The 16,627-nt window shown below is 45.8% G+C and overlaps 1 protein-coding gene and 2 long non-coding RNA genes across 3 annotated transcripts in view; 1 reads left to right on the top strand and 2 right to left on the bottom strand.

The window, feature by feature from the left end:
* LOC137650244 (uncharacterized) overlaps positions 1-16,627 on the bottom strand; it is a 473,662-nt gene that overhangs the window by 216,158 nt on the left and 240,877 nt on the right. The window lies entirely within an intron of this gene.
* Positions 1-16,627, top strand: part of LOC137650241 (uncharacterized) — a 121,712-nt gene that overhangs the window by 50,550 nt on the left and 54,535 nt on the right. The window lies entirely within an intron of this gene.
* Positions 1-16,627, bottom strand: part of LOC137650240 (uncharacterized) — a 203,130-nt gene that overhangs the window by 12,020 nt on the left and 174,483 nt on the right. The window contains exon 9 of the mRNA XM_068383514.1: positions 15,333-15,499. Coding sequence (XP_068239615.1) covers positions 15,333-15,499 — 167 coding nt within the window. The remainder of the gene's footprint in view (positions 1-15,332; positions 15,500-16,627) is intronic.

Below are 16,627 nucleotides of genomic sequence, written 5' to 3' on the forward strand. Positions count from 1 at the left end.
CACTTCCCAGGACGTTCACCCTCACCAATGGAAAAGTGAGGTTGTGTTTCTCGTCATCCTCGGATGATGCTTTGCCTAGAAGAGGCTGGAAGCTTGCTTCCAAACCTCTTAAGAGGACCTTTGATAAGGCCTACCAACGTCCTGCTAGTTCGCGGCCTGGATGTAGTCATTGGGATACACCAGAGTCGTTTGACAGTCCGATTAAACGTCTCCAAACCTCTTAAGAGGACCTTTGATAAGGCCTACCAACGTCCTGCTAGTTCGCGGCCTGGATGTAGTCATTGGGATACACCAGAGTCGTTTGACAGTCCGATTAAACGTCTTTATAGGAAGTCAGACGATTCCAAGGATCCTATGCAGTCAGGACCAGGCTTAACCTCAATCCAGGCGCCCACGCAGCCTTCAGACTGGTTTTCACCTTCCAGGCGCTCTGTCCCCCAGAGCGATGAGGAGAACGTTGTGGTGTCATCACCGCTTTCACAACGTTCAGATCCTAATTTTGTTATGTTAAAAGAGATGCAAAGCAGGCTCTCGTCGTTCATGCAGAACTACCAGCGTAGCGACAAACCTCAAACTGACACACGTGACAGTTATTGTCAGGATCGAGACAGCGAGCAGGCTGCTCTGCACGTTTCGCAACGTCCTGTAGGAAGTGTTCTCGAACGTAACCTTAAACGCACGGCGATTCTTGATGTTGAACGCCTTCATAGCCGAGGCTCTTAAGCTTCCTGCTAGCCTCCCTGAACGTCCCTTAGTACGTGATCGTGAACGATCACCTAAGTCCGCAGTTGACAGCCCCAATATAGAACGCGAACGCCCTTTCAAGCACAAGGAGATCCTTCGGTCAGATCATGTGCTTGAACGTCCTTCAAAGAGAGACGTTGAACGTCCTGTAAAATAGGTTTTCGAACGTCCTTCGAAACAAGCTGCCGAACATTCTGAGAAACAGGCTGCCGTTCGTCCTACAAAACAGGCTGTCGAACGTCCTTCGAAGCAGGTGCCGAACATCTTGCGAAACAGGCTGCCGATCGTCCTTTGAAGCAGGCGCCGAACATCTTGCGAAATAGGCTGCCAATCGTCCTACGGAACAGGCTGGCGAACGTCCTGCAAAACAGGCTGTCGAACGTCCTAGATTTCAGGACGCCTTCCACTCCTCAAGTTACTTAAGTGAACGTCCTCCAGGTCGTGTTTCCGAACGGAAAACAGCCGAACAGGTCGCTGGACAGTAAGCGGTTCGCAGCGCTGAACGCTTGTCAGGAAGCGACGGCAAGTGCCTCTCAGGATATGATCCTGAACGTCCTACCCCTTACCATATTTCAGATGTTAGTCTTGATTATGATGATGAGGCTCACTCTTTCCAAGACGACATTAACGCAGTTCAAGTTCAGGAACTCTGACTCCGATCGAGTTGATAGCGAACGTTTGGCTGAGCCGCAAGCGTCAAGCCCGCTTGATATTATTCGTAATGATCCTGTTTCTATTGCTGTTGGAACTAAGGATATTTTCGAAAAGGATACTGCTCTCAACACTGTTGCTCCTGAAAGAACGTCACCAGAGAAGGACATAGAAGGCCAGCTTTCTCCTATGGAGTTTGAGGAAGTGTCGGAAGACGAGGACTCTGTTTCTTTTCGTCATTCTGCCGACTTGAAAAAACTGATGAACGTTTTTACTGAGGAATTCTCAAACTTCTTTGTGCCAGTGGCTCCCCGTTCCCCACCGTCTGAGTTTACTCTTGGGAAAGCCTCTAAGAAAGCTCGCTTCACCAAGATGGTGTTATCACGTTCATCTAAGAGGGCTCTGAAACTGATGGGTGACTGGTTGCAGTCTAAGAAAGCCTTAGGAAAAGCAGCTTTCTCTTTTCCTCCAGCTGGACTGGCCTCCAGGTCTAGTATATGGTACGAGACAGGAGAAGTTCTCGGCTTGGGGATTCCTGCCTCTGCCCAGGGAGATTTCTCAAGCCTCGTAGACGCTCCTCGTCGTTCGGCCATGAGGAAGACCAAGATCTTCTGGTCTACGTCAGAGATGGACCACCTGCTCAACGGCATATTTAGAGCCTTCAAAGTTTTTAACTTCTTAGACTGGACTCCTGGAGCTTTGGGTAAAAAAATCGCTACTTTTAAAGAGGGGGATAATTCTGCCCTAGTCCATTTGATGTCTTGCATGGACAAGGCTTTGCGGGATGGATCCAACGAGTTAGCAGCGCTCTTTTCTGCAGGCTTAATTAAGAAAAGGGATCAGTTATGCTCGTTTCTTTCTCTGGGGGTTACTCCCTTCTAGAAATCCGAGCTGTTGTATGCGCCTCTTTCTCCCTTGTTGTTCCCACAAGACCTAATTAAGGAGATATGGGCAGCCTTGGCTCAAAAAGCTACTAAAGATCTTGTCTGTAAGACAGCCAGAAAAGCTCTTTCACCCTCATTTACCAGTCGCAAGCCAAGGAAGAAACTTTTCCCAAGTTTTCTCAGCCCTTTCGAGGGAGATCGTCCAGTAGGGGTAGCCCCAGACCTGACGCTAGAAGGAATAAGAGAAGAGGCTTCAGAGCAGGGCGAAGCAGGGTCTGATTGCTTTCGCCTTCAGGCAGTTGGGGCCAGACTACTCAACTTCTGGCAAGCGTGGGAGAAGAGAGGAGCAGATCAGTGGTCTATACAGATCTATAAGGAGGGTTACAAGATCCCCTTTCAAGGGAATCCTCCTTTGGTCCTAGTTCCAGTGGATCTCTCTCCCAGATACAGAGAGGAGGCAAAGAGACAAGCTCTAACTATCCAAGTGTCTATCATGTTGAAAAAGGGGGCCATAGAGAAGGTACAGGATATTTGTTCACCAGGATTTTACAACCTCCTGTTCCTGGTACCCAAGAACTCGGAGGGATGGCGTCCTGTCCTGGACATGAGTGCACTGAACAAGTTCATCCAGAAGATGAAGTTCTCAATGGAGACTTTGAAATCAGTTCTAGCCGCACTAAGGAAGGACGACTGGATGGTCTCTTTAGACCTCCAGGTTGCCTACTTCCACATCCCTATCCATCCGAGCTTCAGGCCTTACCTAAGGTTCGTCTTCAAGGGAGAAGTATTCCAATTTCGAGCCCTATGCTTCGGCCTCTTCACAGCACCACAGGTCTTTCAAACCTTATGCTAAATGTAGCGAAAATCCTCCATTCAAGGGACATAAGAGCCTCCCTGTATCTTGACAACAGGCTTCTCAGAGCTCACTCATACGATCACTGCCTGAAGGATCTTCACACAACATTGAACTTGTCAAAAGAACTGGGTCTCCTTGTCAACAAGGAAAAGTCTCTCTTGATTCCATCTCAAGAGATTCTCTATTTTGGGAATGACGATTCGGAGTCAGATTTTTCGGGCTTTTCCGTCTCCTTTAAGGATGGACCAAGCCAAATTGAAACTCCAATCGTTTCTAAGCAAGAATGTGTTCAGCAAGGAAGTGGATGAGCCTAGTAGGAACCCTCTCCTCCTTAGAACAATTTGTTCCCCTAGGAAGACTGAACCTTTGTCCTCTCCAGTTCCATCTCAACAGTCATTGGAACAAGGAGAAGGATCTAGAAACGATGACCATTCCGATTACGAACTCTATCAAAGACTGCCTTCGGTGGTGGGACGAACCGAACAAGTTCCAGGAAGGTCTCGACCTATCGCAAAAGAACCCAGACCTTGTGTTATGCTCCGACGCCTCGAACTCAGGATGGAGAGCAACCCTAAACAAGTTGGAAGTTTCGGGACTATGGTCACAGAACCAAAAGAACTTGCATATAAATCACAAGGAATTGTTGGCAGTTCTTTTAGCCCTCAAAAGTTTCGAGGAATCGGTCACCAGCAAAGTGGTTCAGGTCAATGCCGACAACACGACGGCATTGGCTTACATTGCCAAGCAAGGGGGGACTCACTCGATATCTCTGTACGAGACGGCAAAGAATCTCCTTTTGTGGGCAAGAGAGAGGAACCTTATCCTTCTCACAAGGTTCATACAAGGGGAGAAAAACATAATGGCAGACAACCTCAGCAGAAGAGGTCAGATCCTATCGACAGAGTGGACGCTCCACCTTCAAGTTTGCAAGAGCCTGTGGCGTCTTTAGGGTCATCCATGCATAGGTCTCTTTGCAACCTCAAAGACAAAGAGGTTAGAGGCGTATTGCTCCCCTGTGCTGGATCCAGAAGCAGTCAACATAGACACGTTTCTTTTGGATTGGTCCAACCTAGATCTGTATGCCTTCCCACCATACAAGATCCTGTACAAAGTGGTACAAAAATTTGTAACATCCAAAGGGACCAGAATGACCCTAGTGACCCCCTTTTGGCCGTCATGAGAATGGTTCACAGAGGTACTGGAATGATTGGTAGATACTCCAAGAACACTTCCATTAAGAGTAGATCTACTCAAACAACCCCCTTGGAAAGATTCCATCAAAATCTCCACGTTCTTCAGCTGACTGCCTTCAGACTATTGAAAGACTCACAAGATCTAGAGGCTTTTCGAAGGAGGCAGCTCAAGCCATTGCAAGAGCAAGATCTTCAACTATCAAAGTTTATCAATCCAAGTGGGAGGTTTTTAGAGTGGTGTAGAGTCAACTCTCTTTCCTCATCCAGTACCTATGTAGCCCAAATTGCGGACTTCCTGCTCCACCTTCGAAGGAAGTGCAACTTCTCCTCCTCGACTATTAAAAGATATAGGAGTATGTTAGCAACTGTGTTCAGGCATAGAAACCTAGACCTTTCTGACAAGGATCTGGAAGAACTTCTTTAGTCTTTTGAGACCACAAAACAACGAAACCAAGATTCACCAGCCTAGAATCTGGATATTGTATTGAAGTATCTTATGAGCGACAGGTTTCAGCCACTGGGCTCAACTTCTATGAAAGACCTTACTATGAAGATTTAATTTTTGGTTAGTCTCGCAACAGCCAAAAGAGTGAGTGAAATACAGTAGGGTCCCGAATTATGCGAGAATTTGGTCTATTCAAACGTGTTTACTACCCATTTCCAATACTTTCTATGTACTATACTGCATCTTTTTTATAATGTCAAATTGTTCTTGTAAATAAATCAAACATTTAATATGCTTTAAAGTTATAATAACTTGAAAAAAGGTTAAAATCAAAACCAGGATCTATTGTTTAAGACAACTGGTGAATAGCAAAACCATCACTCTATAGACTAGCTTTTGTTGTATCATTGAAAATCCAGAATTATCAAAATAAATCACAAATTTTAAGTAATTTGTATTTTTCCTAACAATACTTACCGAAGAAACACTTTCTAGGAGATTACTGGTAACTCCTCTCCGACGACCAGATTTTTACGTAGTTTCCCCCTACTTCCATGTTCTATATTGTCCTGAATAACGGGAAATAACATGACCTGGGGGCATTGCCCGAGAAGGTAGCGCGTCTTTGAGAAGCCATCGCCAGTAAGTTTTATGTAATGAACAATACCACGAGGTCAGTGGGGCACTGCGGGGACGGTTGGGGGGGCCCTAAACCGAAAGTGTTTCTTCGGTAAGTATTGTTAGGAAAAATACAAATTACTTAAAATTTGTGATTTGTTCCGACACAGAGACTTACCTCGAAACACTTTCTAGGAGACTTACACCTTAGGAGGGGAGAGTGCCCTTAAGCCCTGACCCCGATGGAAAGTAGGGAAAACTACGTAAAAGACTCATTAAGTGTGATATAACACTTACCCTTCTGCAATATCTTCGTTGTGCTTGATATGGCGAATTTTCGTCTTGTGTAATGAGCGATATTTCTTGATGACGACTAACGGTACGAGAAAGTTAGAAAAAGGGGGAAAATAGAACTCGGCTCCTTGTGTCTAGATACTTTATGTTTCGCGATTGAGCCTGGGGCTTGAGCCGTCAAACCGAATGCAGGGCTGAGATGACCGGCCCGATAGAAAACCCGTCTAGGGACTTTCTCGTACAGTCCTTAGAGATAATGTGCGGTGAAGGTCAACTGGTTGGACCAAGTTCCCGCTCGAAGAACCTGCGCTACTGACATGTTCTTTTCGAACGTTAGAGAGGTGCTAATGCCCCGAACATCGTGAGCTCTGGGTTTCCCCGGTGTAGGAAGACCTTGTTTTAAGTTGGCTTGCGTGATCACTTTCCTGAGCCAGAACGAAACCGTATTTTTGGATATGTTTTTCTTTATTTTTCCCCATGAGACGAAGAGATTCTTGATAGACGGGCGGAGGTTTGCCGTTCTCTTAAGGTATTTCCTAATAATCCTGACCGGGCATAATTTTAGGTCCTCCGGGTTTCCTTTATTCGGGATTGCCGGAATCGAAAAGCTCTCAAACCTTGGATCCCACACCGAGGGGTTCTGAGTCTTGGCGACGAAGGATGTGACAAATTTAAAGGTTACTTCCTTCCATCCCCTAGTGTGTTCAACCTTGAATGACAGTCCGTGTAGCTCGCCCACCCTCTTAGCCGAGGCTAATGCTAGCAAGAAGACCGCCTTGAGCGTGAGATTCTTGTCATCAATGTCCTTTAAGGGCTCGAATGGTGGTTTCCGTAACATATCTAGGACTCGCGCTAAGTCCCAACTCGGGATTCTAGGGGCGGAAGGGGGGCATGATTGTTCGAACGCTTTGATAAGCATGGAGATATGCCTGGAGGAGCCAAGATCTATGCCCTTGAGAAGAAAGACTTGACCCAGGGCCGCCCGAACTCCCTTGATCGCTGGGACTGACATGTCTAACTTGTCCCTGAGATAAACCATGAAGTCGGCTATCACGGGCACTGACGCTTCCAAGGGCTCTATCTTCTTGTCCCTGCACCACTTCACGAATACCGCCCACTTAGACTGGTAGACGGCTGTGGATGATTTCCTCAGGCATAGCGACATCCTCCTGGCTGTCTTGCCGGAGTACCCTTGCTTCTTCAGGAGCCGCTGGATATCTCCAGGCGTAAAGACGAAGGGCTTGCGGGTTTCTGTGAAACCGCTGAAAGTGTGGCTGTTTTAATAGGTCTGACCTGTCGGGTAGAGGCCAAGGAGGTAGGACGGTGAGGTTCCTTAGGTCCGCGAACCATTCTCTCTCCGGCCACCAAGGCGCTACCAAAGTCATCCTTAGGTTGGTTGCTGCCCTTACTCTGTTGAGGACCTGCCTTATCAGGGAGAAGGGGGGGAAAGCGTACACGTCCAGTCCGTCCCACTTGTGCTGAAAGGCGTCTTCCATTGCCGCCTTCGGATCTGGGACGGAAGAACAAAATACGGGGAGTTGAGCGTTCAACCTTGTTGCAAACAGATCCATTACCGGAGATCCCCACATCTGTATAATGTAGCTTGCCACTTGTGGGTGTAGGGACCATTCTGTCGCTACCACTTGCCCCACTCTGCTGAGGCCGTCTGCTAGGACGTTGTTCTTCCCTGGAATGAACCTTGCCGTCAGGATGACATCCTTCTGTTCCGCCCATTTTAGGATTTGAAGGGCTAGTTCGCACAACTCCTTTGATTTCAGTCCCCCTCCTTCTTCACGTAAGCCACCACCGTTGCATTGTCTGACATTAGGGCCACCGAATGCCCTCTCATGTCCTCCTCGAAGTGGTTGCAGGCTTCTTGGACCGCTCTCATTTCCAGGATATTTATGTGTAGGGATTTCTCCCCCTCTGACCACGCCCCCTTTGCTGTCTTTTCCCGGAGATGGGCTCCCCACCCGTCCTTCGATGCGTCCGTGAAGAGAAGGACCTCCGGAGGTTGGGAGGACAGTGGCATCCCCCTTAGGGTGTTCGACCGATCCTGCCACCATTCCAAGGCCTTCCTGGACTCCTGAAGGAGAGGAACCACAATGTCCGGGGAACTTTTCTGGTTCCAATGTTCTTTTAAGTTCCATTGAACCACCCTTAAGTTCTGTCTCCCGTGAGGTACCAGCTTCTCTAGGGACACCAGGTGCCCTACCAACCTTTGCCAATCCTTCGCTCTTCTGGGGCGACCCAGAAGGAAGGGCTGGAGCACTCGATCCAGGTTGTCCAGCCTCTCCGTGGCTGGGAATGCCTTGACCTGTAACGAATCTAGGACCATTCCCAGGTACGTCCTCCTGTTGGATGGGGTTAGCTGTGATTTCTCCAAGTTGACCACGATGCCCAGGGTCTTGCACAATTGAAGAAGATCTTCGCCCTGTTGTTTCAAGTCTTCCTTTGAGGATGAAAGGAGTAACCAGTCGTCCAGGTATCTGATGAGTCGAATGCCCCGTTCGTGGGCCCATATGGAGACCGTCGTAAAGACCCTCGTGAATACCTGGGGGGCTGTTGAAAGACCGAACCATAGGGCCTTGAATTGTAACACCTGGGCACCCCACTTGACCCGGAGAAACTTCCTGCTCGACGGATGAATGGGGACTTGGAAGTAGGCGTCCTTGAGGTCTATAGAAATCATAAAGTCGCCCTCTCTCAAGGATGCCATGACCGTTCTTGGAGTGTCCATTTTGAAGGTCACTTTCCTGAGAAACCTGTTGAGGGCTGACAGGTCTATTACAGGTCTCCACCCTCCTGTCGCTTTTTCCACTAGGAACAGGCGGCTGTAGAACCCCGGACCCGGGAATGTCACTGTTTCTAAGGCTCCCTTCTGCAGCAACGTCTTGACTTCTTCGTCCAACGCTGCCCTCTTCGCCAGGTCCTTGGGCACCAACTAGTCTGCCTGCGTTGCTGGAACCAGAGGGGGTGTCTCTTCCATGAAGGGGATCCTGTAGCCCTCCTTTAGTACTGTTACTGTCCACGGATCTGCTCCGTGGAGCTTCCATGCTTGCCAAGTGAGTCTGAGGCATCCCCCTACCTTATCTCCTACGGGAGGAACGGCCTGTTCTCCCCCTCCTGGAGGAGTAGAAAGAAGACCTATACGTTGGGGGGTTAGAAGATGAACCTCTTCGGGGGGGAACCACAGAGGAAGACCACTGTCCTGACGAGGGTTCCCTCCTTCCTTGAGTTGGTGCGGTACGCGCGGCCATGGGTGCTTCTGTCACTGGCCTCCTGAAGATGGGGCGGCGTGCCGTCTGTGGCTTCAGGGTAGGTAGCTCCCTCTTTTAGGCCAACTTCTCCATGACCTCTTCCGCCTTCTTCGTAGGAATAAGCTGCTCCCCCCAGACGGAGCAGGTCTTCAAGGCTTTCGCTTCCCTGTCAGGAATCTTAATGGGAAGGTTCTTGACTAGGGCGTCTCTTCTCCGGAGAATCCAGTTTGCGGAGAGAGCCAAAGACTGAAAGGTCAGGAATTTAAGGGCGTGGCTACCTGACCCCAGCAACTCATTCAGAGCCTCCCGTTTTGCAGGTTCCATGGAGTCTGTAGGAATCTGGGTTCCTACTAGGGTGGTGGCCCACCAATCCAGCCAGGAGGCCACATTAACTAAGTCCTTGGACATCTCCTCCATCATTGCCGACTCGGAAGGGGAGAAGAAGGTAGATGCTGCCGATGCCCTCCCGTCGGAGATGCCCTGGCACAGGATGTCTAGGGTTTCCTCGGTCTTGCACGCACCGGTAGGCCTATTTTCTAAAGAGTAGTATTTCGTTTGCGACTTCAAACCCTGTAGGAGCTTTGCTGAGCTGTGACCTCTGCAGGAGTCGCTATTGCAGGATATGACCTTATCAATGTGAGTCTTTCCAATCCCCACGTTACTGGCCTCGGGAAGAGAGAGAGAGGACTTTTTCTGGGCGGGGACAGCTATGAACTTGTTCAGGCCTGAAGTCCAGGGTTCTTTCTCTTGAGTGGCGGGTTCTATAAGGTTGTTATAACCCCTAATTAAGGCAAGGACTCTCCTGTACGCGGAGTCCTCCGTCACCGACGACTCGCCCTCCCCTCCTTCCGACCGACTGGGCGAATCGTGATCTCGGTCTCTGCCGTGATGGCGGGGTCCACGGTTCCCTTTACCTTCGACGTCCGCCGTCTCTCTCCTCTTCGTGGCCTTTTTCGGTGAAACGGTGTCCTCCGTGAGATAGTTCGACGGAGGTGTCCTTCCCCTTCTGGGGTCTCGATGGGGAGACCTGTCGAGGCTGCCCGGCCTAGACGACGGCCCCCTGCGCTGGGCGGGATAAACGTCTCCAGGACGGGTCTTAGGCCTGCAAGATGTAGCCCTTCGCTCATCTGGTGATTCCCTGGCGCGGCACGTGGAGGTCCTTCTAGGGGGACTCTCCTGCCCGCTCATGTGTCGAACCAATAGGCCTGGAAAAGTCTTTAAAGTTGTTCCCTGGGACGAACACCCACGTCCCTTTCGGAGAGACTGGTCTCCTGCTTTTGGGTGTAGGGGAACGGGGACTCATCCTGTCCCGAGATCCTGTGGGAGACCGCGAAGGGGAGTTCCTCCGCACAGACCGACCTCGTTTCCACGTCCCTACCGGGGAGGTTGTTCTCCTGCTTTTGGGAGGAGGGGAACTGGGACTCACCCTGTCCCGAGATCTTGTGGGAGACCGCAAAGGGGAGTTCCTCCGCACCGACCGATCTCGTTTCCTCCTCTGTCGTCTCCTCCGTTCACTGCTTGACGAATCCGAAGAGTCACGTCCTGACGAGAAAGACTGACCCCCGTATCGGGACCTAGCACGTGACTGCGTTTCCTTGGGGCTACGCCGTACCCCTGACGGAGAAGGAATGGGGAGACTCTCCTGTAGCGAAGTCTTCGGCGGCAACCATCCCGACGGGCCCGCCAAACCGGGGAAGGCCTCGCTAAGGCCTTCCTCCATGTCCAGTGGGGACCTCATCGGAGTCCTCGGTATGTCCCAAGCCAATGGATCTTCTTGCGGGGACTCCTCTCTGCCGACGCCGCCATCCGTCGCTGATGCCCCTGGAACTTCCACCCAGGAACCTGACGAAGAAAAAGGGACACTATTAGACCACATGGGGTCCCCCGACGAGACGTGGCCCCTATGAGAGAGAGCCACGTCCCCCGGACCCCCACTACACTCACTTACGGTCGCCTGAATTGCCTTGGCCAACGAAGGACCGCCCACAAATTCCCTCTCTTGGGAAAGAGGAGCCAACTGCCTGTTCTCCCTGGACTTACCTCGCCCCTTACTTTGGGTAGGGGAAGGCGGCTGTACCCTACCTGACCCTTCTCCTGCTGAAGTCGCAGGGGAAGAAACGCTAGTCTTCCTAGGGGACTTCTTCGATGCCTTCTTCTTTTTGGTACGGAATTTTATCCACTGGACCTCGGGCCAATCGGCACATTCGGAACACTTATCCGACGGAGAACAAGCTTTACCCCTACACGAGGTACACAACGTATGCGGGTCAATATCGGGCTTAGACAGAAAAGCCCCGCATGATCTACCGGCCCTAGGCCCAGGACAACGGCGAACGTGTTCCATAACGCAACACAAAGGGCTGTAGACACAAGCAAGCCACAAAGGAAAAGCACTAAAACACTAGGAAAGCACAAGGGAGCGAAATCAAAAGCACATAGTGAAAGCACTAAACACACACTAAGAGATCCCGATCACGTGGGAAGCACGTGGAACCAAAACACAAAGGGAATTGCACGGAGTATGAGGAGCGTCGTGAAGCACGTGTGTTCACGAACCAACCAGAAAACTTACTGGCGATGGCTTCTCAAAGACGCGCTACCTTCTCGGGCAATGCCCCCAGGTCATGTTATTTCCCGTTATTCAGGACAGTATAGAACATGGAAGTGGGGGAAACTACGTAAAAATCTGGTCGTCGGAGAGGAGTTACCAGTAATCTCCTAGAAAATGTTTCGAGGTAAGTCTCTGTGTCGGAACAAAGGCGATTTTATATCATCCGTTTCCTAAACACGCCAAAAAGCACAATAAAAACGACAACCAATGTTTTGTTTACGTTTATCTCTGATCATAACGTAGAAACGGACGCATTTACACATCTGTGTACTGGTTAGTTTTTGCATCGACAGCAATCTTACCAAGTATTGATTATATGTTGATTTTGCTATTACCAATGTTCTACTTAATTTTTCTTAGAACTTCCAAATAAATGAAATGAATGCCATTCATATAAAGTTATGTTTTTCTTTATGACGCCGCCTGAAACGGAAACCTTCCATTCGTTTACTGTACACTCCATCTTCGATCATAATAAACAAACGTAGGCATTAAACACGCATGATCAAAGAGATAAATAATGATATTAAAAGCTTTTAGTAAATATGTTATTACAATTATTATTTACCATATTAATATAAATTCTTACATACGTGGCAAAGCAGGAAAACTATTTTTTCTTTTTGCGTTTAATCAACAATAACTAACTACCGCTAATGACAGAATGATAATTTACGATAATTTTAAACTGTTACTAAAGATGATTGTCCATTCCATATCCAAAATACTTTTCCTAAAGTTATAAGTCAACTTGTACCCACTTCAATTATGAAACCATCTATAAAAAAGTAAGAGAAGAAGTAAGTACTAGGCCGAATTTTAAAGTTATCGAACAATCAAGTTGCCGCTATAACGTTCGATGTGACAGAGATGGTGCGAGATTAGAGAAAGTAAGGAAAATTTAATCATGATTGATTTTCAATATAACAAACTTTGTGAAGCAACAAAGATTTCATTTGTGAGAGAGAGAGAGAGAGAGAGAGAGAGAGAGAGAGAGAGAGAGAGAGAGAGAGAGAGAGAGAGAGAGAGAGAGAGAGCGTGTGTGTGTGTGTGTGTGTGTGTGTGTTAGTTTTAAATGTACTAAACAAAAAAATATGATAGGTTATAACACATTGGTGCTTATGTAATATCAACTGTATAGATGTTTTGAATAAGTTGAGAAATGGTATAAACAATACTTTGTTACTGTATTCGTATGCGCCTATTCTTGAGACCGGCAGCTAGACGTCAGCTGATCTGATCTTAGCCAAAAGTAAAACAAAAAGAAGTCAACAATACTCAATTTTTAAAACACATCCGAAATTTAAAAACTAAAGTAGACGCTTTCTTAATGTGCAATTAACTATTTAACGAGTAGCAATTTTCTAGAATAAAATGTTTCCCAAAAAATAGTGGTTTGCTGAAGAAATCGGATGCCGTATTTTAAGCTACGACTGAAATGGATGTATACACGGTATAACTTTTTCGTTTTGTGTTTGATTGACACTAAGAAAAGTGATTTTGGTTTCTTCATCTAATTGTAAGTATTGTATAACACGAGAGAGAGAGAGAGAGAGAGAGAGAGAGAGAGAGAGAGATAGAGAGAGTCAGCTGTTGTAATTGAATGCCGTGTTTTTGTTTCGTGAGGAATTGATCGCCAGAACTAACAATAGTCATATTAATTTCATTATTAAACTCAGGTTGCCATATGTGAACTAAGGTTTTATTTCTTACAGAGAGAGAGAGAGAGAGAGAGAGAGAGAGAGAGAGAGAGAGAGAGAGAGAGAGAGATTTATAATTATACCGTGTACTCTACAAAACCAATCTTTGCAAATCAAATGTATACTGTTTAAAATATGACAAAATATTGCCGACTCGTTACCGAAGTTTAGGCTATTCACTGCCGATTAACGAACCCAGTCAACTCGTGAAAACCTTGAACGCCTAAAGGAAAAAATAAAGCTTTTATAAATACTGCACTAAACAAAAATAATGCTTTAATATACCATCATTAACACTACCATTAAAATTATCGAAAGGTTGGAGAAAGATAAAGATTGCCGAGAACATAACCATAATTCCATTTACATTTTGTCAGCTGGACTCGCACAGTTAACAGTTGATTTCATTGTTGATGTGGAATTTTATCCTTAAATAGGCTTCTTATTATGAAATTATGTTAAGATGTAATGTTAATATTGTTTTGTAACATTTGTTATAAATCACCATATTTAGGGCTACCAATAGACTTAAAAAGACAATATATTTGATATGTTTTGTGGTCCTTGACTAGCAGACTTTGAACAGCTTAGCAGATACAGAAAATATATTTTTGGAAAATAGCGATCGCATAAAAGGGGAATCGTATAATTCGGGACCCTACTGTACATGCGTTTAGCAAAAACGGATTTCGTGATGGTAAAGCTGTCTGTGCCTTACAATTAGGCTTTCTTGCCAAAAACGAACGCCCTTCTCAACCTTGGCCCAAAGCGTTTGAGATTCCGAATCTTACGGATTTGGTTGGCAAGAAGTAGAAAGAGTCTTATGCGCAGTAAGAGCTCTGAGATGCTACTTGGATAGAACGAAAGATTTACGAGGCCGTTCTGAAGCTTTATGGTGCTCGGTCAAAAAGCCCTCATTACAGATGTCAAAAAATGCCTTGTCATTTTTTATCAGGCTTTTGATTAAGGAAGCACATATTCATTGTAATGAATCAGACCTTGGTCTTTTAAAGGTCAAGACTCATGAAGTCAGAGCAGTAGCAATGTCGGCAGCATTCAGACAGAATAGATCATTGCAAAGCATAATGGACACAACCTTCTGGAGGAGCAAATCTGTGTTCACTTCATATTATTTGAAAGGTGTTTAGACTCGTTACGAGGACTGCTACACTCTGGGTCCATTCATAGCAGCGGTTGCAGTAGTGGGTGAAGGATCCACCACTATGTTCCCATAATCCCAATAACCTTTTCTTCTCTTGGTACTTTAATTGTTTTTTATGGTTGTTTGCGGAGATTGTGTCAGTCTTCCACAATCTTTGATTTTGTCAGGTGGTCAAATTTGTTCCTTGAGAGTGCCCGGAACTGGTTATTGGAGGAGGTTCTGTCATAATGAGGTATATACACCGGTTTGACAGTCCCTACGAGATCTTCAGCCCCCTGGGAGGACCGCTGGATCTCATAAGGCTAGCAGACATAATGAGGCAAAGTATCATTGAAGTCAGCTTCCTTATCAGGTACGAACCCTTAAGTTTGTTTTAATTAACTCTTAAGCAGAATTCCAGATATACTAGCTGTCTCTAACCCTCCACCAAAGGTGTTAATCAGCTCTATATATAACTACTGGGTAAGTCTTATGTTTAAAAATGGTATTTTCATTATGAAATAAATTTTTGAACATACTTACCCGGTAGTTATATACTGTATAATTTAAGTCCCACCCTCCTCCCCTCTAAGAGACTAGAGGCATGGAATATATGAGGGCTCCTGGAATGGTTCCCAGGTACCTCACTAGGGTGCAGGGGTGGTACAACTGGCTGTCCAATTGGCAATTGGCGCGAGTTTTGAATTTTCTGCCGTGACGTCAGACGTAAGCTATATATATAACTACCGGGTAAGTATGTTAAAAAATTTATTTTATAATGAAAATACCATTTTCTTTCTTAAAACTATGATCTCCCTGTAGAGTATTTTGGCAATGTTACACTGTACTAATAAAATATGAAAGCAAAATTTTCAAGACTTTTTGATATACAATAGAGTAAATTACTTATCTATAATTATCCAAGTAACACTTACCACCTAAACAAATGGACGACATCACCAGGACACGACTTTAAAAGTTTACTTTTCAAATGCTCCAAATTTTCAGTTACAGATTGGAGTATATCACTATCTTGACTTAAATATGTGAGGCCTGCAATTTCGCCGGACAAGCTTCGGACTTTCTTAGCTAAACTTTGTACCTGAAATGAAAATATTCTTAATACTGTTACCCTTTTACTTTGTAGTGTCACGTATCATGATGTTTTATTACAATAATAATAGAAACTAATAATGAGGGAAAGTAGTAGTATTTTTTTTTCAAAATACAGTTCTTTAAATTGGCTTTATATATTGGTTATAAGAAAATGAATTTTTCCTATGCAAAAAAAACTTTTGAAATTGCCATCACATAGGGCTATTTTCAAGTACTGGTACATAATAAGTTTGTGGTAAAACCTTTGTTTACACAAATTGTAAATGCAAAACATTCTAAAACAAAAAATAAAGTAAACTATAATTTAAGAGCTAGTGTAATACAAAATAAGCTACCAATGTCTAGGAACATAAGATGCCCTTTTTAGAATTTCCAATGTTGTATAGAAATCTTTTGATCATGTTCAAGAAGTTCCTAAGATTGGCCTTGAATTTAGAGCTGCTTTTGACCATTAACCACAAGGCCTTTATTTTCAAACTAAAGCAGATAGAGGAGTAGGTGGGTCATTATTGCATACAGTATTTAAGTACAATCAGCCCTCAGTCTTCACGGATTTCAAATTTCCAGTTTTGATATTCCCTCATACTGATATCTACTAAATATTAAAAACTGTTTTGATTCTTTGTGGCAACACCACTTCTCTGGCTTACTGTCTCGGTCTCCGTGTCCTTCATTGCAAAAGCATTTCCCACTAGTGTTTGTTAAGCACCAAGTACATTTTTTTCCCAATCCCTGGCCCCTGAGAGAGCTGCTTCATAGTCCCAAGTTTCCTCTAAGCAGCATAAAAAGGTCATAACTATTAAACAGAAGGTAGTAATACTTGATAAGTGCAAGAAAGGGATGTCTTATGCAACTATAGGACGACTTTATGGGCTGAACGAGAGTACAGCGAGTTACATGGGGAAAAAATGCAAAGATGATTTGTGCTGCATGGCTGCAAGTGACCAATGCAGTGAGGAAAATTTCTAGAAAGGAGCTGAACAAGATGATCCAAATGGAAAATGCCTTCTTCATGTCGATCAGCATCGCAAAGGAATAGTCATGGACTCGCATCCTTTGGAAATTTCATGAAGATGAATTGCAGCCAAGCACCAGTCAAGACGTTGCATTTACG

Source organism: Palaemon carinicauda, chromosome 11 (genome assembly GCF_036898095.1).
Source record: "Palaemon carinicauda isolate YSFRI2023 chromosome 11, ASM3689809v2, whole genome shotgun sequence".
Lineage (NCBI taxonomy): Eukaryota > Metazoa > Arthropoda > Malacostraca > Decapoda > Palaemonidae > Palaemon > Palaemon carinicauda.